This window comes from Spermophilus citellus (assembly GCF_964194105.1).
Source record: "Spermophilus citellus genome assembly, chromosome: 17".
NCBI classification, from domain to species: Eukaryota; Metazoa; Chordata; class Mammalia; order Rodentia; family Sciuridae; genus Spermophilus; species Spermophilus citellus.
In genome coordinates this window covers 63,699,272-63,721,701 of record NC_138199.1, presented here as the reverse complement: position 1 = coordinate 63,721,701, position 22,430 = coordinate 63,699,272, and the positions used below count along the sequence as shown (strand labels likewise).

At 41.9% G+C, this 22,430-nt stretch overlaps 1 protein-coding gene across 1 annotated transcript in view; it reads left to right on the top strand.

Moving 5' to 3' along the window:
• ERN1 (endoplasmic reticulum to nucleus signaling 1) overlaps nt 1-22,430 on the top strand; it is an 86,337-nt gene that overhangs the window by 31,602 nt on the left and 32,305 nt on the right. Inside the window, exons 2-5 of the mRNA XM_081270911.1 lie at nt 11-131; nt 16,122-16,155; nt 17,327-17,399; nt 21,163-21,235. Coding sequence (XP_081127037.1) covers nt 11-131; nt 16,122-16,155; nt 17,327-17,399; nt 21,163-21,235 — 301 coding nt within the window. The remainder of the gene's footprint in view (nt 1-10; nt 132-16,121; nt 16,156-17,326; nt 17,400-21,162; nt 21,236-22,430) is intronic.

The following is a 22,430-nucleotide window of genomic DNA, read 5'->3' as shown; positions in this document are numbered from 1 at the left end:
CCCATTGCAGATTTTTGGAAGTACCAGCACAGTGACACTGCCTGAAACCTTATTGTTTGTGTCAACGCTGGATGGAAGCTTGCATGCTGTCAGCAAGAGGACAGGCTCCATCAAGTGGACTTTAAAAGAAGGTAATTTCGATTTGGTCCTTGGGCACCTTGGACATTTGCTTAGCTGCTTCCAAGTAAACATATTCCAAAGAAATAGAGAAAACAGTTATATATTATTTAATAAAATAAGAAAGGACAATAGAATAAAGGGAGGGAAATGAATTCTGCTTAAACCATGTGTCTGTAGCCTGAATTGATTATCCACTAAGTGAATCAGTTGAAGAAGCGGGTCTTATCTTTTTTGCTTCTTTGCTTCTGTCCAGACTTTAAATAGCTCTAGGTTTTTCTATTAATAGCTCTAGTAGTTAGTCTTTATGCTGCATTAGATATGTTAGGTCCTGATGATTAGAATCTTGTTATCATAATTACACAAAGATGTCTTCTCAGCTCCTCAAATTACTCATTTGTTTTTATAGTATGAAACAACTGAGGGCTATAAGATTTGACATTCATCCAAGCTAACCACTTTATTGGGTTGTTGTGGTGAGGGGAGCAAAAGACTGGGCTTGTTTTTGTTTAACCTCTCATATGTCTATCTTATGATCTTATCTTCCTGATGCTAGTTAGCAGAGTGGAGCCCTACTGCTGGGAAATTAATTGTATTTGATTTCAAAGGTAATCTTCCCAGATAAAGCCATGCAAATCTCAGGATTTGGGACTTTCAGTGTTATTTCTGCTTGTCTGGTAGTAATTCTCATTTGGCTATAGTTTGTCTTACCAGCATGTTTTTTTGTGGCACTACTTTATGGCTCGTTATTTTCATGAGCACAGCCAGTAGTGTTCCTTTGTTGAGGAAAGCTTTTGAAATAGTAGTCTAGATGAAAAATTATTTGGCATGTGTCAAAAGGTCACATCATTTTGTCAATTCAGTAGCAAACCTTGTGCCCATCCTGGGTACCACAGGCATCCTGCCTCACCTGATTGGGCCCTGATTGTATCAGCAAGAACTTTAAGCCCCCCAAAAACTAGCTGTCTCAGGAGTGAGTGACCACAAGAAGACTGTAATGCTGACTTTTCATTTCAGGTTCCAAGAATTTCATCTGTACTATCTGTTCTTCATGGTTAAGACTTGTAATGCATTAAAAGGAAAGCAGAAATCTTTAAATTTCAGAATTTCCTATTTTGTACAAAGGTGAAAATCAGTTAGTCACAAAGGACTAGGAGAAACATGTTGGCTGTTGAATGTTAGGACCCTGCCTCGGTTTCCAGTGTTTCCAGGCAGGGCACCTTTCCCCAAGCTGTTGCCTTCTGCTCTGCTTTTCTCTGCATATGCAGTTTTAAATTGATCTTCTCCAAGTCTTTAAGTAGCTTCAGCTGTATCCAGCAAAATTGTCTTTGTCTGTTACTTAGTCATACATGCAAGTCAATTTGTTCTCTCCTGTAACTTAGAGCTGAAAGAACTCACCTCTTTTTTACTCCATTTAACATGTATTTAAAGAACCTAAACTGGGAAAGATGCTGTATGGACATGAAGATGAAAAACAGAAACCTTGTCCTCAAGGTACCCAGTGGTCTGATGGTGAGAAAAGTCAAATACAGAGAGCTTCCACACAGAGCCAAGTTCTCTATGTGTGCAGGAGAGGTACTGGTAATGTGCTGGGAGCCTGCACCATCTGCCGCAGGAGAGGCAGTGTGAATCTGTGGTGTTGGAGGTGAGCCATGGGGCTAAGTTGAGTTTCAGTTGGGAGAGAGGTCTGGGAAAGAGAACAGGAGGCTGCAGGTTTGGATGCAAGGATGGGCCCCATGCAGCAGGACTTTAGGGACACATTAGAGTGGAGGGGAGGGGAGTTATGTGGTATATAAAGCCTTACTGACTCAACAGGAAGCTGGGAACCATTAATGTGCTTAAGCAGGTGACTCAGCTGATGCTCTGCTTTCAAATGAATCCAGCAACAGTGTGTGGAGGGTGACTAGAGATAGGAGGTGACCTGAAAAGGGGTAGAGGGAAGAGAAGGGATGGGAAAGGTGAGAGGTAGAATTCAGCAACTGATGGTGGGGGAGAAGGAGAGGAGTTAAAAGACACTTAGGAAATCCTGTTGGTCTAACAGTTTCAAGTAGTATTCATTATGTTCTCGGTCTTGTTGCTTTGATAAGAATAGGCTGGCCTTTTATTTTTATTTTTATTTTTTTAAATATTTTTTTTGAGAGAGAGACAGACAGAAGGAGAGAGAGAATTTTTAAAATATTTATTTTTCTTAGTTTTCGGCGGACACAACATCTTTGTTGGTATATGGTGCTGAGGATTGAACCCAGGCCGCACGCATGTCAGGCGAGCGCGCTACCGCTTGAGCCACATCCCCAGCCCTAGGCTGGCCTTTTAAAGTTAAGTTCAACCTTTTTTTACCAGGAGCCTCAATTTTTATTTCTCTACAAAGATTAAAGGTGCTAATGCATTGATAATTTGAGTTGGCAATTTAATTTTAATTTTGGGGTTATAACTAAAGTTTTAAGACTAGCATTTTTAAATCATTAATATATACATGGATTATGAAGGGATCCAGATGCTGCTGTAGTTCCTAAGGATGATTCTGTAAGGAAACAAAACAAGCAAAAAAAGAAGAAAAAAACCATAATAATAACAAAAGTTTTCATTCTAGTGGAGAAACAGGAAAGAAATTCATGGTGAAAAGAACTGTGAAGAAAAAAAAACAGAGCAGAGAAGCAGAATGGGTAGTGCCACGTTGGGACCAGGTGAGAGGACAGCAATTTTAAACAGGGAAGACTCCACTGAGGAGGTATCTTTTAAGCAAGACCTCAAGGAGACAAGGGCATGTTTTTTGGGGAAAGGCATAGCAGGTAGGAGCAGGAGTATCCTTGGCTGAGAAGCACTGAAGTCGGAATGACTGGAGTGGAGTAGGAGGTGAGCCATGCTGAGAGGTTATGGGGGCCGATCAGGGAAAGAGTGGCCCATTCTCCCTTGAAACAAAATTTAGACAGTGACCTACATACACACATTTCACAAAGAAATGTGTTACTCACTGGTAATCTAAAACTAAGATATTAGAAAAGTAATTTTTAATCACATATGCAGAATTCAGCACATAATGCTGAGCCTACACTGCTGTCCGCCTGTTAGAGAATGATGTGTCTGTCGGTGCAGATGGATCTAATGCAGCAAGGCTGTCACCACACCTGTGGAGACTGCTTTCCCAGGTGGTAAACTTCTTGGAAATGTTCCATATAAGGAAGTGTAGTCTTACCTGACATATAGTAGTTACCATTTGAGAAAATTTAGTGTATGGAATCATGCCAAAATTACTTTTGTGCTTATGTGTAAAGCAGATTGCAGGCTTGAATAATTAGTAAAGGTTTTTGGCCCCGTGTGAGTGTCTGGGAAAACATGAGAGCAGTGTGCAGATGCAGCTTAATCTTGGATCATCAGAACTATGTAGCCTCCCTGGTCCCCACACTTAGGACCTGTGTCATCTCCAGTCCCTGTGGCCATCAAGAAATGCCCTTACAGATTTCCTAAGCATTCCCTATTGGACTATGCCCTTTCCATGGAAACCACCACCATAGGGCCTGTTGGCCAGTGTAAGGACATCTTTTTTTCAGCCATTGGAGGAATATGAGCAGAGGAGTGATATTCCTCGGTGTTAAAGACTGAGTGTTTATATGTTTGTGTCCCCACACAATTCACATATTGAATCTTTTTTGTTGTTGTTGTTACCAGGGATTGAACCCAAGGGTGCTTAACTACTGAGCCACATCCCCAGCCCTTTTAAAAAATATTTTATTTAGAGACAGGGTCTCACTGAGTTGTTGAAGCTGGCTTCAATCCTCCTACCTCAGCCTCCTGAGCTGCTGTCGCCTATTGAATCTTTGTTCCCCAGTTTAATAGTATTTGGAGGTACAGACTTTGGGAGATAATCATAATACCCCATGATAGAATTAGTGTCCTTATGAGAAGAGGAGGAGAGATCAGAGCTTGCTTGTGCTGCCATATGAGAAGACAGCTGTCTGCAAGCCAAGAAGAGAGCCCTCACCAGAGCCCAATCATGCTGGCACCCTAACTCAGTCTTCCCAACCTCCAGAACTGGGAAGAATAAATTTTATTTAAGTTCCTCAGTCTCTAGTATTGTGTTAGGCAGCCTGGGCAGGCTGAAACTAAAGGCCTCACTTTATAAAGGATCAGCAGGAGCCATGTTAAGACTGAAGAGAGGGCCAGGAGGAGACCAAGCAGGAGTCTATTGCACTGACTGGGCAAGGGAGGCTGCTGCCGGGGGCCTGAGTCTTGGCAGTGGGAACTCTTGATGCAGGTATCTTTAACTCATCAACCCGGGGTTCTTCAGAATACGAATCTGTGACTCCATTTAGTGGTTTCCTAACTGTTTACTTTATTTAGGAGCCCACAAACTATGAGTTTGTTGAACCCACCCTCTGCCCCTTACCACAGTGGTTTTGACAGGTGCTTTTGTTCCTCAACCAGACATGTGTTGCTGTTCCCAGAAGTAGAGGTTTCTTGTTCTGTAGTGGCAAATTATACCTAGTAGGAAAATGAATCTTATTTGATCTCTGGAACTAACATGAACTATTTCTCCAGTGAACAGGGTTGAGTATGTTTCATTTCTGCAGTTTTAGACCAAATGCAAACTGAGAATGGTTCTGTCACGTTTTGTTTTAGATTAGATTTTACAAAGCTTGCTTTGACCTGGTGGAGTTGAAAGGCTCTAGTATTTCTAGGATTAGTTTAGGGTGTCTTATAGTCACCATAAAACACTAGTCACTACTGGTTTTTGACACTCAAATCTCCATTAAACTGGTTATTTTTTAGTAACCCTACTTTTTTTTCTTCTAATGATAGGCACAAAGGACTGGGTCTGATTTAGAACCATTCTTTGCTAATCATAAAAATATGCTAAATGTGCATTGTGGCTCATTTCCCAACCAGACTCCTGAGGTATCCCTGGGGAGGTTAATACTGGAGATTTCTCAGGAGAGAAGGGTGAGAACAAAATTAATTATTTGAAATTTGAAGACAGTCTTATTCCCATGTGTCTACCTTTCTAAACATGTACCTCTTGTTTTGGTTCTTCCCTGTGCTGACAGTCACAGCCTACCAGTCTAGAAAATACTGGCGCTCTACTACTTTCCACTCCGTGTCCAGGTGGTCACCACATCCTGTGACTTAGCAGGCAGTTTCAGAATCTGACTCCTCTCAGTCCTAGATGAAGTTGGCAGCTTCCTGACCGTGCCCCGTATCCCTCCGCCTACCTTAGTCCTGCTGCCCTCTGCACGCCCTGCACAAAGACCATTTGGACCATGCCACACCTGCCTCTGAAATACTCTAGGTGATGTCTATAGGGGGCTGCTGCCAGTGTGGTCTGCCCATCTGTGCATGAGAAGAGACAAGGCCTTCACAGTCCTCTTACCCACTTCTCCAGCCTTAGCTCCATGGCTGCCTACCCTCCTGGCTCATAGCTCCTTACCAGGACTCAGAGACCTCAGGTCTTCACTTATTAGCATTAGAAAGACTCCCTTCCCTGGCTGCTCACCTGGCTTCCCTGGCTGCTCACCTTGTTGCACCCTGTCATGGCACTTCTGACTTGTGCTATCCGCCTGTCTTCCCACGGGATTTCTACATCCTTGATGGGGCCTCCAGGCAGCCGGGGTACTCAGTAAATGTCTGAGGCACCTAACATTCATTTGGCTTTCAGGACCCTTCTGACTGATATCTCTGGGAGTCCTGAGAAGCAGACAGGATTTGCCTTGCCTCTTGGAACGCGTCATCTGTCATTCGTACCATCATGGTGGCGATTTCCAGCTCCAGTGTCTTATCTTGAGTTTCCTACCGCATTTCATGGTTTTGTGCCATTGTTTTCCTCGCCTACCCCCTAGCCAGTGTGCACAGTACTCTGGAAGAGTAGGAGATTTGTCTTCAGCAGGGTGGTGGAAACATGAGAAGAGGAAATTGTGAAAAGTGATGACGTTTCAGTACTTCTAACCTGTTTTCTTTTAAGGAATTTTCTAGGCTTAGGATATGCATTATCTACCTTTCCACCTCACTGCTCAAGCACAAGAAAGGTGTTTATCTCTTTCCCATTGTTGTGGAGGATTGAAATTAAGTCTTATAAGTGGGAATGTGACAGAGGCCTATTTTTGCTTTTGAAAAAAAAATATATATATTTTATACTAAGGATTGAACTCAGGGACACTCAACCACTGAGCCACATCCCCAGCCCTATTTTGTGTTTTATTTAGAGACAGGGGCTCACTGTTGCTGAAGCTGGCTTTGAACTTGTGATCCTCCTGCCTCAGCCTCCCGAGCCAAGCTTTTGAGTATTTTGAAAAGGTGTTGGGTTCTTTCTTTTTTCTCTGAGTTTTACTATTTAACATGGAAGATTTTTTTTAATGGTTGAATAATTTCAATTTTTAAAAAATTTGTTCTAATTAGTTATACCTGACAGAATGCATTTTGACATATTGTACACAAATGGAGCCCAACTTCTCATTCCTCTGGGTGCTATACGTGGTACAGAGTCACTCCAATAGTGTAATCACACATGTTTATAGGGTAAGGGTAATAATGTCTGTCTCATTCTACCATCCTTCCATCCCCATAACCCCATCCCTCCCCTCACTTTCCTCTACACAAAGCAAACTTCATTCATTCTTCCCTGACCCCTACCCCCGTACCTCACTATGGATCAGCATCCACTTATCAGAGAAAACATTTGGCTTCTGTTTTTTTGGGATTGGCTTATTTCATTTAACATGAGATTCTCAAGTTCCATCCATTTACCTGCAAATGAACATGGAAGATTTTTAACTTCTGAGCGTAGAGGTATTATATAATGCACCCCACGTACCCATCCCTTAACTCCAGCAAGTGCCAACTCGTGTTTAGCTTTGATCATCTGCACTTCCACTGGCTTCCCTTCCTTGTGCTTGGGATGTGCCTCTAAGTGCCTCTTTTCATATTTCAGAGGGGTTCTCTTAGTAGCAATCCCATATGTAGTAGCTGATTTCGGCTCTAATAGGTATCCTTGGCAGTGTTGGTTGGCATATGTTGGAATACAGTTGTGATTATGGAAGTATACGGATAAAGTTCCTGTTGACTGACTTAGTTACCTTCCCTTTATGTACCTTTGAATGTCTGTGTGGTTTGATGGTACCCTCATTGCTTGAGAATGAATTCTATGAGTTTATGTGCGACACCCTGAGAGGCACCACTTGGGCGCGTGGGCTTTAGATTTTCAATTCCTTCCGGACTGATTATAACCTTTCATGTGTATTTTCCACCTAAATGACTTCTGTCAAGTTGAAGATGAGTAAGAACATAGTAGAATTTGGTTGCTGTTTGTATGTCTAGTTTTCCTGATTACTTGGTATTTCTGTGTGGTCACCTTTGTCAAACACAACATTGTGTGATCTGCAGGGATGATTCCTGAAGGAAACTTGTTATGTGCTTTCCCAGTTCTGATGAGATTTACAATTTGAGGAGCTTTTGATTAGACATCTATTTTAAAGTGCTTTCCTCATAAAAGCTGGACTTAGAAGAATGTTTGAGACTTTCTCACTTAAACTTGGGATCTAACAATCTTAATGGAAGTTTAGGGCTTAGATTAGCCAAGCACCTTTCCTCCAGAGGGAAGGAATAAACTGCCACTAGGGAGAAATGTTCCCTAACTGGTCACTTGATGCATGGAACATATTTGGGAGTGTTAAGTTTTGAGTTAAGAGAAGGTGATTAACTTTGTTTCTGCCAATATTGTTTAATAAGAAAACAGTATTAGAACATTAAGTGCATTCTTGAGGAAATGGCAGTTTATCACATTCAGACTGTACCTCTCTAGTTTCCCTGTTTCCTTCCACTAGGATTAAAATCTGTCACCTTTTCTCATTCCTTTCTTGTACCCATTCCTGCCTGGTCAGGACTGTTTGGCTGGTGGCTTAGGCCCGCCATACCTGGGCTTCCCTGCTGCCTTCCTTCCAGCTGTGTGACTCCCTCTTTCCCCTTTCCTTCATCTCTTCCCCGATGGCCACCACCTGTCAAATCTGCATTTAGAAGACGGTATCCCATTGTCTTTTTCTCCAAAGCCTCCAGTTGGGTCCTGCTGCCCACATACGCCATTGCAAAGTCTTTAAGACATACTGGTATTGTGCCTTAGCCAAGAACATGTCACAGTGACCAGGCCTCGTTCCCACACAGGGTAACAGTTCCTCACTCGTGTTGTCTTGTCATCCCCATGCTGAGGACCTGCCACTTTTATGAAGCTTTTCTACCTGCACCTAGGAGGGTCTGTGGCACATACCACAAGTTTTACAGTTCTTTGTACACCACTTCATGTATAATCACTTTATAAGTCAACTGTATACTTCTTTTCATTACCCTGAGCAGTACATAACAGAGAACCAAGCTGATAATAGATACCTGACATTTGTTTTTGAGATGTATGTGGTAAATCTCAATAGATAATTACTAGTATTGGGGTTGTTGACCTTCTTCTGAGAGAGAAAGAGAGAGGGAAGGCAAATTTGTTATAACTTTGTCTGTGGGTCCTTTTGAAATCTCTCTTGAAAGCTCCAACTCAGTAGTACATTTCAAACTATTACTAGAGGTACACTTCTTAGAAGGAGCCAGTTTGGAGAATTTCTGACTGTGCTGTGACATCTTGGTTACCCTGGAGAAGTCTTCAGAGGAAGCTGCTTTTAAATGCCTGCATGTGGGCCCAGATCGGGGGTCAGAAGGAAGGCCAGGGACATTTGGGCAGTACAACCAGTGCTTGTCTAGATGCTGCTCGAGAAGCGGTGTGTTCCAGAAATATTGGTGCTCATCTGGGGAAAAGAAGAGAACGATCTTGCAAAGTTCCTTGAGCTGTAGTCAGTGAGCAGCCTGTTCTCATGGCTTCTGTAATCAAAGAGCTCTTATTTCTTCCTACATGGAAGAAATCTGCCTGAATCATTCAGAAGGCCATTCATCCTGAACTCTGGTTAGAAATAGTTCCTTAGATCTTGATTGACTTCGTCAAAGACATTTTCTATTTAGCTGACTTGTCACTGCACATTCCCCCTATGCCTGCACCAATTCTGGTGAGGCTGTGTCAGAGACACCCACTGTAGTGCTGACAGGGTCTTGGTGTGCAGTGTAACTCCCTTCTCACTGTGCACCCCCGGAAACTGGGGGACAGGCTTCCCCAGACCCCTGCAGGTAGGAGCTGAAAGGATATGCCTTTCTTTCCGGGAATCTGTTTGTTGAAATACCATCCTTTGTTAGCTTCTATCATTTTTTATAAACTTTTCATTTAGAAAAGAGAATAGCATCATGAAAACCTTTGGCACCGAGTGCCCCGCTGTAGTACTGTTCATCACATGGCAGTCCCCTTTACTCTCCTCCATTATTTTGAAGCAAATGCCAATAAACAGCTGCCCAGACTGTTCGTAGATTTTATAATGTAGGCTTGTATGTGGAAATGTGTTTCCCTTAGGAAAAATTTGAATGACTGTATGCCACATGTGATGTTGATGATCTTAACTTACTGATTTCCTTCCATTCTGCAGACTGCATTTGCAATAGCCACTTTGTGAGAGCAGGGCAAAGACTGGGGCAGCTCCTACCCAAGAGCTCCTTCTCTGATTATTCACTAACTGTACAGTGAGCTTTCTGTACTTTTCTGTGTATATTTCATATTAAACAAAACAGATGGGCCCTGCCCCCAGATTGATTAAAATTCAATCCAGCCCTCAGATATTTAGGAACCAGGGAAGCCACAGGCAATGAAGTACCTGGCCCTTGAGAAAAGTGCATCATGAATACACTGCAAGTGCAGTGGAGGGTGCATTTCTGATTTCCTGAAGAAGGGGGCGTTCGAATAGATTTAAATAGGTGGAGATGGAGCAGGTAAGAGTGAGTGTAGCCACCAACGTGAAAGCACAGAGTGAGTTTGGGGAAGAGGCATCACTGGGAGATAATTGTGCAGAAGAATTGGGCCCACGTTTTAGGGGACCTTGAATGCTAAGGATTCCAGTTACTAAACCATGTGCTGAGAGGCCCTAGGGTGCCACTGTACTTGTTTTAATGTTTTGAGAGAAACACCGTGATACTTGACAAGTATCAAATTTCATGCTCGAGGGAATTTGTAGTTTTAACATTAGATTGTGCTGTATTCCTTTCAGTGATGTTTTGTATCTTTGCAAAAGTGAGTTTTTGGTACTTGCCAAATTTTGGCATGTGCCAAAATTCAAATACCACATGGAAATGCATGTGGAATGTTAACAAGGGTGCAGTGTCCAGTCCCTTACAAAATTTGGAAGTGGTGCAGTCCAGGTACCAGTAGGTATGCACATCCCATTGGTAAGTAGTTGTGGTTAAGAATGAAATAAAGCTTTTTCTTTCCATTTTTGTGGTCCCCCCACCCCCCGAAAGACTTTTCAGTTGCTAGACCCTAAGTACTTACTAAGTTGTTTGGACCTAACTATTGAATAAATGAAACTGTTGGGTGTTTCTTTTGGCCTATGGCACTGGGAAAAAATTACAGAGACACGAAAGGTACTGTGAACGAGAAAGTTTGGAGAACCTCTGACTTGAGCCACCGAGAGAGAAGGCATTCAGTAGGCAGAGAGGAGTCATTATAGGCTTCTGTGGAAGGGAGAGGCATGCACAGATTTGCCTTGTCAAACCCTCTTAGCAGCAGATGGAGTGTGGATCTGAAAGGCAGACTCGCAGACACGGAGAGATGTGAATGGTAGGACCACTTTGGACGACTGTTTGGCAATTGCTTATCAAGTCAAATGCAAACAATATGACTCAGTCATTCTACTTCTTAGATATTTTCCCAGGAGAAATGAAAACAGGCTCAAATAAAGACTTGCACACAAATGTTAATAGTGGTTTGATTCACAATAGCAAAACCAACAACAACAAAGCAACTAAGACAACCCAAATACAAATTGTGGCATATTCTTAGGGTGAAATACTATTCAGGAATAAAAAAGAGTGATATATACAACAGGGATGAATTCCAGTAATGTTATACAGAGAGAAAGAAGCCAGCTACAATACCAACTGTATGGTCTCCATGCGGATAGAACAAACAAAAAGAATCTATCAGTGGTTGTCTGGAGTAAGGATTGAAGTATTGAAACCAAAAGGGTATGAGAAAATGTTTGGGGTGTTGGAAACCTTCTGTATCTTGACAGTGATGACAGTTACAGGAGTGGATATGCTTTCAAGATTATTCAACCCGTGTACTTAAAATGGATGCATTTAGGAAAGAAAGGGAATCATGTACAGAGGAGAGGGGGAATTAGAGGTTTTATAGGCAGAAGGGGCAGTGAGGTAGCCAGCAGAAAGGAAGAGCTGGAGATTACAGACACAGGACTGCCTGGGGCCCAGATGGAAGTGTGAGTATCTGGGCTTGAGGGTTAAAGCCTGTCCCTTTACCAAAGACTGGAAGGGAAGGGTGGAGCGGGCAAACTGAGAAGGTAAAGGGTTGGCAGTCTCAGTAAGCTCATGCAGTCCCCCTGTGGCACTGAAGGCAGATTCATCTGTGGTAAGAAAGGGCCTTGAGGTGAATGGTTGATTCCTTAACTCAATAAGGTAATCAAGAGCAGAAGCCATTCTGTGGGGAGGCAGGGTTTGAAATAGCAGCTAGGAGGGATGGGAACCGAGGTCAACCAGAAATTAGATAGAGCTAATGGCCTGAGACCCAACTGGCCATATGTGTATGAGGTATCCCCACACATGATTGCAGTATTTTCTTCAACAGTGCTCAGAACCTGGATGGAGGAAAGAGGCTTTCTAGGTAGGTCCTGGGTCGAGGGTTGATTGTATGTCTGCTGGATGATTAGAAGTGATCAAAAATGGATATGAGGCTAAACAGGAAGGAGAAAAGAAACTAACAGTTGCTCCATTCAGCAGTGCATTAAACATCTTCTGTGTGCCAGGCACTGTTTTAGATGCTAAGAACAGCAGACAACAGGAGATAAACCAGCTCTCTAGGAGCTTGCAGTGATAGAGTTGGACATTAAACAAGTTGGCAACAAAATGTAAAGATCTTCAGAGGTGCTGAGTGTCATGGAAAAATATTAAGCAGAGAAGAGGGATGGGATATCCCAGGGGAATAAGCAGTGGTCGTGGAAGACCTCTGTGAGATAATGACATTTGGTCCAAGACCTAGGCAGACAGGAACAGCCAATGCAAAGGGCCTGAAACAGGGGCATGCTGGCAGAATTCAAGGAATGCAAGGAGGCCCACATGGCTGGAGGCAATAGGAGGATGGTAAAAGGTGAGAGGAGGATTGCATGGGATTTATGGGCTACTGTGTGACTTGACTGAGCGAGATCAGGAGCTAACAAAGGATTTTGAATAACCAGAAGCATAATCTGATTTGTTTTTAAAAGGGTCACTCTTTTCTGTGTCAAGGCACTGACTGAAATTCTTAACAAATATTTAATCCTCATCTAATCCACAGAGATGCCACATGAAGTTGGTGTCATCTGTTTTTTTCCCCCCTTTACGATGAGGAAATTGAGGTTAAGAGAGATTAAGCTTTGCCAAAGTCACTCAGATGGTCAGTAGCAGAGCTATGATTTAAGCCTACATTTGTCTGATTCCTAAGACCACAGATGAGGAGAAAAGGGAGGACTTGGAACACAAGGGGTTCTGTGATGTTCAAGGGACACTGGAAGTAGGAAGCAGGGTGACAGTCCTTGTAGAAATAGACTACAGGGTTTGGCAGTCAGTGGCATGTGTTGGGGAGAAATAGGTGTCAGCAGTGTATTTGAGTCTTGGCTATCCTCTAGGTGAATGGTTGATCCCTTAACTCAATAAGGTAATCAAGAGCAGAAGCCATTCTGTGGGGAGCGACCTGGATGGTGGAGGTTGAGGTGCTGGTAGGAAATAGTGAAATGTCTAGTTAATTGATCTAGAGGGAAGAACTCATGGTGGGGACCTAGAATCCACCTCTTAAGATTAGACAAGTGGATATGCTTCCTGAGAGAGAAAAGAGAGGCAGGGGTGAGAACATGGAAATGCCCTTCCAGATTTAAAGCAGGAAATAGGAACAAAACTTCTTATGGAGATAGAAGTGTTTAGGAATTTGGACAAAGGAATGATATAAACATCTATTTTGTCATTTCAGCCTCAAATTAGCAAGGATGGTTAGATTAGCACAACCCAGTAGCAGCCAGGACGCTGGTTCCTGTGTGTGGAAAGGCCACACTAGGAAGCACCGTCGGGTCCAGGGGCTGCTCCTCCCAGGGCAGCAGTGAGCGGGCTGCTCTCCTGAGTTGATCCAGAGACCAAACGTTGATTGCAACGATTGCAATTGATTTCCCTGTAACCTCATTTTTAACTTGAATAACACTCATTTTTACACTTGTGAAGGAAACCCCTGCCCCCTTCTTTTTCCTGAAAGTAAAACAACTTGAGGTTGGTGTTGACCCTTATCAGGCTCCATATAGATAGAGTGGCTTATTTTGCAGTGGTGTTTGTGTACAGCCTTACAGTTTGCTCAATGTGTCTTTTCCCATGGTTGAAATCTTAAAGCAAAAATCTTGCCTGATACCAGTTCTCATTAACAGGTCAAAACCACCATATTTTCCTGTTGATGTTTCATTGTACACTTTCAGATAATGCATTTTGTTTTTATTTTGCTGGCTTCCCAAAGTGTCTTTAACCATTTTTAGATGGAAAAATTCTGAGCATATGTACAGAGAATAGTAAAATGCCTCCCCAAAGTTCTCATGTTCCATCTTTAACAGTTATCACCAGTCTGCCACTTTTTATCTGTCCCCACATACATTTATTTTTTATAATATTTTCAAGCAAATCTTGGATCCAAATGATTCTTTAAGAAGAAAATTATCTATAGAAGATTCTTTGTTGTACCTCTGAAGCCACACCTCAGCTTGCTGGCCCCTGTCAGAGCGGCCTTAGTTGTTGGGTTTTTACCGGGTCCACACATTTACAGAGCTTATTATCTGGGTACCCATTTTCACTGAGCAGATGGGGAATGCTAAGGTGACCTTAACCTCCTCCTTCTGGACTTTATCTCCTCCTCGACTAGAAACAAGCATGGTTCTGACACCCCAATGTGGGAATCCTTCCTTGTTTCCACTGGTGTCCTGTGTCTTACAGTATGGGGCACATCTTAGGGCCTGAGGCCTCAGGATCAAGTGACCCATGGGGAAGCTAGAGAAAACCAGGAAAATCTGTATCTAAAGACAAGTTGATAAGACTAAGCAAACATTGTACACAAAGATCAACTTATAAGCAAGTATTCCCGTCATGTCACTCTCTGTGTTTTGTTTCTGGTGATTGCTAGATGTTGACAGTGTCCTTTTTATCTTTGTTTATCTGTGATAGCATTAAATGACTGAAATGAACATAAAAGATGCCTTTTTTAACCGCCAGCTTTCTTTGGAATATGAGAGACAGTCTTGCTTTTCCTGGCTTGCAAAACTTCAGGGCCACATTGAAGTACCTGGGTCCTAATTGCACCTTGACTAGTTTGTTTCAGTCAGTGAGTGCCGTGCACCTTTATTTCCTGTCTCTTACATCAGTCTGTTTGTGAGAGTGTACCGAGAGGTGATTAATGGGAAAGATAAACATATGCTTACTGACTGAAAGTTCATCCTGTTTCCTAAAGTGTTTTTGGTTTAGTGAATTGTTTGCTGCCCACAGACCACATCTGGTGAATGTACTTCTGTTGTAGTGAGCACCGTATGTCTTTGTGTAGGAGCTGGGCTTTTAAAGCAAAGTCAACATGTGATGAAGCTTGATAAAGCTTCCGTCATCGAGAATCCCAATTGGCAAGGGGGATTAGACAGCTGTCTGAGACCATAAAGCAGAGCCTCCTGGGTCTGGGAATCTACATACAAAATCCTATTAGAATGTTCTCTGAAGTTGTGTACGGCACAGCTGTAGCCATAGGGTTTTGAATGTTGGCAATAACTCCTCCAGTCTCTTGACTGAGGATTTCAGATGTGTTCAAGCTCATGCCCTCTCACCTCTACCACCATCCATTCCAGACTGTCAGGAACCACCTCTTGATGTGTGCCAGGAGAATCTAGGGAGACATTTCCATTTTTAACTGTTGTAAATATGAAATTGATTTAGAGGAAAAACAAAACCCTTTTCCCAACTTAAAAAGTAATGCTTGCTCTTGTAGAAAATTTGAGAAATATAGAAAAGGTTGGTTATACTCCCACAGAGATAACTTTCAATTAGCATTTTGGTCCTTCCATCTAGTTTTTCTTTGAAAATTTTCCCCATACTTGCATTAATACTCTACATGCAGTGTCATAACTGAATAAAGATTCGTACATGTTTAAAATTCTTATTAGCCCCTTTAAAAGCCTTAATTTCCCCACTAAGTGGACATTCCATAATTTAAACATATTATTGAATAGTTAGACATTTGTAATACTATTGTGAGCACCTTTGTAAAAAAAAGCATTTTCAATATTTTATATTTTTAAAATTGGATTTTAAGGAAATGAAGCTAAAGGACCCAAAGGAATCAATGCTTGAAAGATCCAGGATTGCCACAGGCTGCTTCAAAGTGTGTGTACGTCTACCATCAGTCAGCATCAGTTCTTTACCCACAGTTTGGCATTTCATAATGGGAATTTCTAGTGCTATTCCAGGTTTCTTTTCTTTTTAACATATATTTTTAAAATTTGTTCTAATTAGTTATACTATTCCAGGTTTCTGACAAGGTAATGATTTGGATTTTAGAAGTTCTCAATGTGCCAGATAGTGATGTTATCACTCCTGTCTACTGAGGATAATGACTAGTTCTTTCTTCTATATCTACCCCACAAGTGACACTCAGGTTTCTTAACAGCAGTTCCATTCTGGGCTCAGTTCTCAATCCAGTCTCAGGGACCTTCCTAAGAGCTTATGTTGGTGTCTTTGTGTGTAGGATTTCTAAAGTGCCCTCGAAGATGTTATCTCACGTATATCAACCTCTATTATCAGTACAACTTGTCACTTGGTCCTGGGAAATCTCTGGAATTCTTGACATTTTCCCAGTCTGATGATGCCTTTGTTGTTCTTTTGCACAGACCCAGTCCTGCAGGTCCCGACGCACGTTGAAGAGTAAGTTTTCTGATTTGCTCTATATTTCCCTTTAATTCATTATCTTATTCATTCAATCAACATTTACCAGGCTAATTGCTGGGAGTACATACAGGCACAAGTTTAAGGTAGAAGAAGAATTAGTGAGGTATATAGAATGCTACTGATGATATGATGGGGAGAGGGTGCTATGATCCTTGGGGAGAAGAGGACAATGTGTTAAAAGAGTTTATCTGAGATGAACCTTAAGTTGAGATTTGAATTTAAACTTCCAAAGTCTGTATCTCTTGCTGGGTGTGGTGATACACTCCTATAATCCCAGCTACTCAGGAGGCTAAGGCAGGAGGACTGTAAGTTTGAGGCCAGCCTGGACAACTTTGCCAGACCCCATCTCAAAACAAAAAATAAAAAGGGAAGGGGAGTGTAGCTCAGTGATAGAGTACCACTGGGGTCAACCTCAATACTGCAAGAAAAAAGAAATTTTGGATCTCTCCCTCTTCAAAGTCATACAGAGGAGAAGACTGACCTACTTCTAGAGTATATGTATTACAGGGAAATCCAGATATCCCCTGTACAGATGATGGCATGTCCTAAATTGCACAGGGACTCAGCCAGGGATTTTTGGGTGACTCTCATAGTTCAGTCTTTAGCAGATTAACTGTACGGAGGACCACCTCCCATTGGTTTAGTGGGAAGCTGCTGACAGAGATCCCAGTCCATCTCCCTGTCGAGTTCTCTGACATCAGGTTTTCTGAGTCTGCTTTTATTGCATCCATTTGAAAAATAAACATTTGTTCAAAACTAAAGTTAGATTTGTTCTACTTGTTTATATACCATGACATACTATTAAATATTAATTGTTGATGTTCTGTGCGCAGTTGAGGAGGCGATTGGAAAGTAGGCGTGCTAGGTCCTTTTCACTTACCCTACCCTCATCCAGAGTGTTTTGACCAAATGACAACTTATCTTCTACGGTTTCTAATGATCCTTCCTTTGTAGGTTGTTTTTCTCCACTTATACCATAGGGTGTTTTATTTATTTGTGGCTGACATGAGAGAGCAGTAGGTGGAGTTGTCTTCTACTCACTCACATCACACCCACTCCTGCTGCATGATGACTTTGCATGGCCTTGATATTTAGTTGTGTGCCCTGGGCTATACTTCATCACTAATACTTTTTATTTCATCTCTAGGCCTGCTTTCCTCCCAGATCCCAATGATGGCAGCCTGTATACACTTGGGGGCAAGAATAATGAAGGCCTAACGGTGAGGATATTTAGCTTCTTTGTGTACCCTGGAGGGTTCTTAACTGTGTCCTTAACTGTGTCTGCATGCCAAAGCCTGGGAGTTTGAAACAGACTTCTGAGGATTTGATTCAGGCAGTCTGGAGTGGGGCTTCGGCACCAGTATCTTTTCACAGCTTCCTAAGTGAGTTTTTAATGAGCGTCCAGAGTTCAGAAACAGACCCAGACCAGCAGATGCTGGTGGCCCAGCCAACACACTGGAAGGATAGAGGGGTCTCTGCAGTGACAAGATTGGCTCCAATCAGAGACTTTCAATTTGGGAGGAGGGGGTGTAGTTTGAAACACTGTCTCCACCGCCGTCCCATCCTTAAGGGAGACCTGTAGTATTCACCCTGTCTCCGTTTGAGAATCTAGATCTGTGTTTGTCACCCTTTGCTTCACATCATAATAACCTGGGGAAACTCTGAAAAATGTCTGAGCCTAGATCTCAGTCCGGGAAAGTCCCAATTTCATTGATCTAAGACATAAGGATTAAAACAAAACAAAACTTCCCAGTAATAGAAACAGACCCACATACATGGATACCTGATTTATACAAAGGTGGTACCACAGTATGGTGGGTAAGGAGGCTCTTTTCAGTGAATGGTATAAGTCAACTGGGATATCCATAAAGAAAAAAAAATAACTTGACTCCTACCCCACACTGTCCACTTGAAAATCAGTTCCAGACAGATTTAAGACCTAAATGCAAAATAAATAAATAATAAAGCTTTAAGGAAAGAGTAGTGAAACGTCATCATGACCTTAGAGTAGACAAAATAGAATATAAAAAAAATCAACCATAAATCTAGGCAAAAATGGTTAAATTAAGAACTTTTTACCCTGAAGAAAGGAAACAACAAAGTATTTATGTTCTATTTAACTGTTGAAGGATTCAAATTCAGAATATTTAAGGAGCTCCTGTGGACTGTTAGAAAAAGACAGATGACCCAACAGAAATGGAAAAGAGGACATTTAAATGATGAATAAATATATGAAAAGGTGTTCAATTTTATTAGTCATTAGGGAAATTCAAAGTAAAATCACAGGGCTGTGCTGTTACTCAGTATGCATACAGCTGTTCACCAGCATGATTAAATGGGAACATTAAAAAAAAAAAAAAAAAGGGAAATGCATGGTGGGATGTAGAGCAACCAGAACTGCATCCTCTGCTGGTGGAGATAAAAGGTGGCACAACTGGTTTGGGAAACTGTTTGGCAGCATAGAGTCCATACAACCTGGTAACCATCACCCAATATAAACTCAACAGAAATGCATGAATGTATACCACCCAAATGTAGAGCAACAGTATTTATAATAAACAAAAAGTGGAAACTAGCCAAATAACATCAACGGTAGAAAGGGGTAAATAACGGGAAGCTGGGGGTGGTAGCACATACCTTTAATCCCAGGGATTTAGGAGACTGAGGCGGAAAGGTTGTAAGTTTGAGGCCAGCCTCAACAACTTAGCAAGACCCTGTCTCAAAACAAAAAAAGAAAATGGGGTATGCCACTGGATTTGATCCCCACTACCACAGGGAGAGGATAAAAAAGAGTTGAAGGCAATGTTTGCAGAATTGTTACAACAAGGATCCGAGTTAGTCAAAAGTACAAAATAAATGTTTAATAAATAAGTACAGAGACAGTCATGCAGTGAACTCTGTGACAGTGAGAATTAACAGTGTGTGACCTTACACAACATGGATCTATCTCACAAATGCAATGTGGAGCCAAAACATCACCAAAAAGCTACATTCCAAATGATTCATTTATATAAAGTTCAAAAGCAGGAAAACCTACTCTGTGTTGTTTTGAAGTGAGGATAATAGTTGCCCCAAGAGTTAATGGCTAAAAAAGGGGCACAAGAGGGATCTTCAGGAGTGCTAGAAATGTTTTCTTCATCAGGTGCTAATACCATGAGAATATTCACTGAGGTGTGATTAATAATTACTGAGGTGTGTGATTGTGTTTTTCTGTTTGTGTATCATGTGATTCATAGAAAGTTTGAGAGATTCTAAGTTTATGAGATTCTAATACATAGCCAATGATGAGAACCATTGGTCTAAACTGTAAGTGGATTATGGGTACTAATTTGGGTATTTTAAAATTAGTTTTTGAGCCAGGCATTGTGGTGTATACCTGTAATTCCAGTGACTAAGAGGTTGAGGCAGGGATATTGCAGATTTGAAGGCACCCTCGCAACTTAGTGAGACCTATCTCAAAATGTAAAAAATAAAATAAAATAAAAATATCTTGGCACATCCTCAGCCCTATTTTGTATTTTATTTAGAGACAGGGTCTCACTGAGTTGCTTAGTGCCTCATTGTTGCTGAGGTTGGCTTTGAACTGGTGATCCTCCTGTCTCAGCCTCCTGAGCCACTGGGATTACAGGTGTACGCCGCCAAGCCCCACCACCTGGCAGCATTTCTTAAGCACCTTGTTTGTCAGAAAATGTTGAGCCTCTTAGCAGCCCATAGATGTTTTCCCCATTTTAGAAACTGAGCCCAGAGAAGTTAGGGAATAAGTCTGAAGCTTTTAGGACTGGAGTTGGGATGTAAAGAAGTCTAATTGAAGAGGATGCTCTTAACACCACCGTGCCTTCCTATGTATTGTGGCTTAGTAATTCCAGAGATCATAGGTTTCCCAGCCTGGGCCTCAAAGTAGGAGGGCTGTGGCAGTGCTCAGTTCAGAGCCCAGGACTCCAAACCAGAGGACTGGCAACCACTTTCTGATGATCAGAAACATCTGGCAAAAACCCAGGCATTACTGCCTCCGAATGGCATTTTGCCTTTTCTAAGGCTTGGTTTGAATGTTGAAATGGCAGGAAAATCCAAACTATTGATTCAGTTTATAATTCTGTTTATCAATGCTACAGAGAAATCTTCTCTTGGAGAAAAAGTGGCAGCATTGTAGCCTGGAGTTTCTGTAACAGCAGTATCTGTAGAATGGTTTCAGAAACACAAGAGTATTCCAAAAATAAAGTGTACTGAAACGAGCATAGACCAAAAGGACTTGTCAGATGTCAGCTGTAGACGCAGAAGAGTCAGTTTTATGATGAAACATGTTGAAACATTTGGATTTCTTTTGGTTTCTTTTCCTGGCACCTACCATAACTTCCTTTTTCAACCAGAAAGCTCAATTTTCTTGTTTTTCAGTAGAGAATGATTTACTGAAGGAAATACCAAACTTCTTTTTCCACCTCCAACTCTTGTGTTGCCCATGTAATGGTGCCTTTTTTCCCTCCAAGCTTGAAGCTTGGTTGCAAGGTTGTTTCTCTTTAGCATTAAAATCATGACCTCCTCCCACCTCCAAAAGGCATCATCATCCTTCTACCTAGTCTAGCCAGCTCTGGGTTACTTTTCCAAGATGGGAGAATCCTTTCCACTACCCTTAGAGCTACCAAGATAGTGTAATTCTCCATATTTGTGTTCTCTTCTCAGAAAAGGCTTATGTCACGCCTGGTAAGTGCCTGGACAGAAAGCCTGGCCTCCTGTGTCAAGTAAAGGAATTAGTATTTACAGAGTTCAGAGGCCAAGGCCTTTCAGTAGTGGATGGAAACACGGGGTACCCCCCTCTTCTTGGGTTCCTATTAGGAAAACTCCCATCTGCTAAGTGTTCTTTTCTTTAGCAGAACTGGGTAACAGAAACAGACTGCCCAGTAAATTTGTAATAATTGCATAAGACTTGGTTAACTTATTTTTTCCTTTTTAAGTTTTCTTTACTTTTTTTTTTTTTTTTTTTTAAAGAAACTTCCCTTCACCATCCCAGAGTTGGTACAGGCATCCCCATGCCGAAGTTCAGATGGAATCCTCTACATGGGTAAGAGTTCCTGTTCTCAACACTGAAACTTGGATCACTTTGACAGAGAGTCCTGGAATCTAGGCAAATGGCAGTTGAGAGAGAGGGCTGCTGTCGTCACCCCCTTGCCGATCCTTCTGGGAAAGGTCTTTCTTGCCTTGGTCATACTGCAAGTGCTGTTCATGCCAGGATCGGCTGACCAGTTAAGAAAGGGTTCCTTTCACCCAGGAGAAAAACTGACACCGTAAATATGGTTACTCATTTAACAAGCTTTTAGTTGCCGGTCTGGCCTACTCCTATGATTTCAAAATTACAACATCCCAGCTGCAACTGTGTGAAATTTAAAGTGAATACAATTGTCTGAGCCAATGAAGGAAAGCTAGGCCCTGCCTATTAATTATAGGGCTTTCTTCGTATTTCCTGCTATCAAAATATTTGGTAGAAACAGCACTTAACAGCTTGCCTAGATAAGCTGCCTTTATACCTCTGGGGTCACAGCTTTTAAAGCATCAGCTCACCTGCTTTTCTGTACCATTTTGCTGCCAAAATGTCAATAAAAATGCATTTGTAACACAAAGGAGAGCTGTATTTATCTTGAAATCATAGTAGTAATAATAGCCTGTGTTTATATAGCAGCTTTCTTTTTGAGGAACTGAAAGTGCTTATTGCCTGTTCCTGCCTCGGGAGCTTTATATGGTTTTCTGGGTCTCAGTGCAGGCCAGCTTTTAAGTTTTTGCTGGCCACACTGGGGCTCTTGCTTCCTTCCTTCAAAATGAGGAATCCCCAGCGTATGGATTCAGAAGAAATGACCAACAGGCATTTTTCTCTGGGCCATGCCAGGCCCATCCAACCATCTTCTGACCATCTGTGTCACCGTTTCTCATCTGGTCTTCCAGCCTTTCCCAGCAATGTGTCATTTGTGGTCTACTTAGGACATTGTGTTTCCATTATCTTTGTGTGATGCCATATTAAGTGAGTTTATTAAGTATATTTAAGAACATGGTAGTTCCCCAGTCTGTCCATTAAGGTAGTAGCTGGGTTATGCAGATTGCAGTTGTCCTTGATATATGCCATGCCAGATGGAAAGGATTCATGGTCACAGCTGATTGGTGACATTCTCATTCTACCTTCAGTCTTTTTCATATTAACATCCTACTGAGAATAGAGAGTTCACAATGTGTGGACAAGTTGCATATGTGTGGGATCAGCATGTATG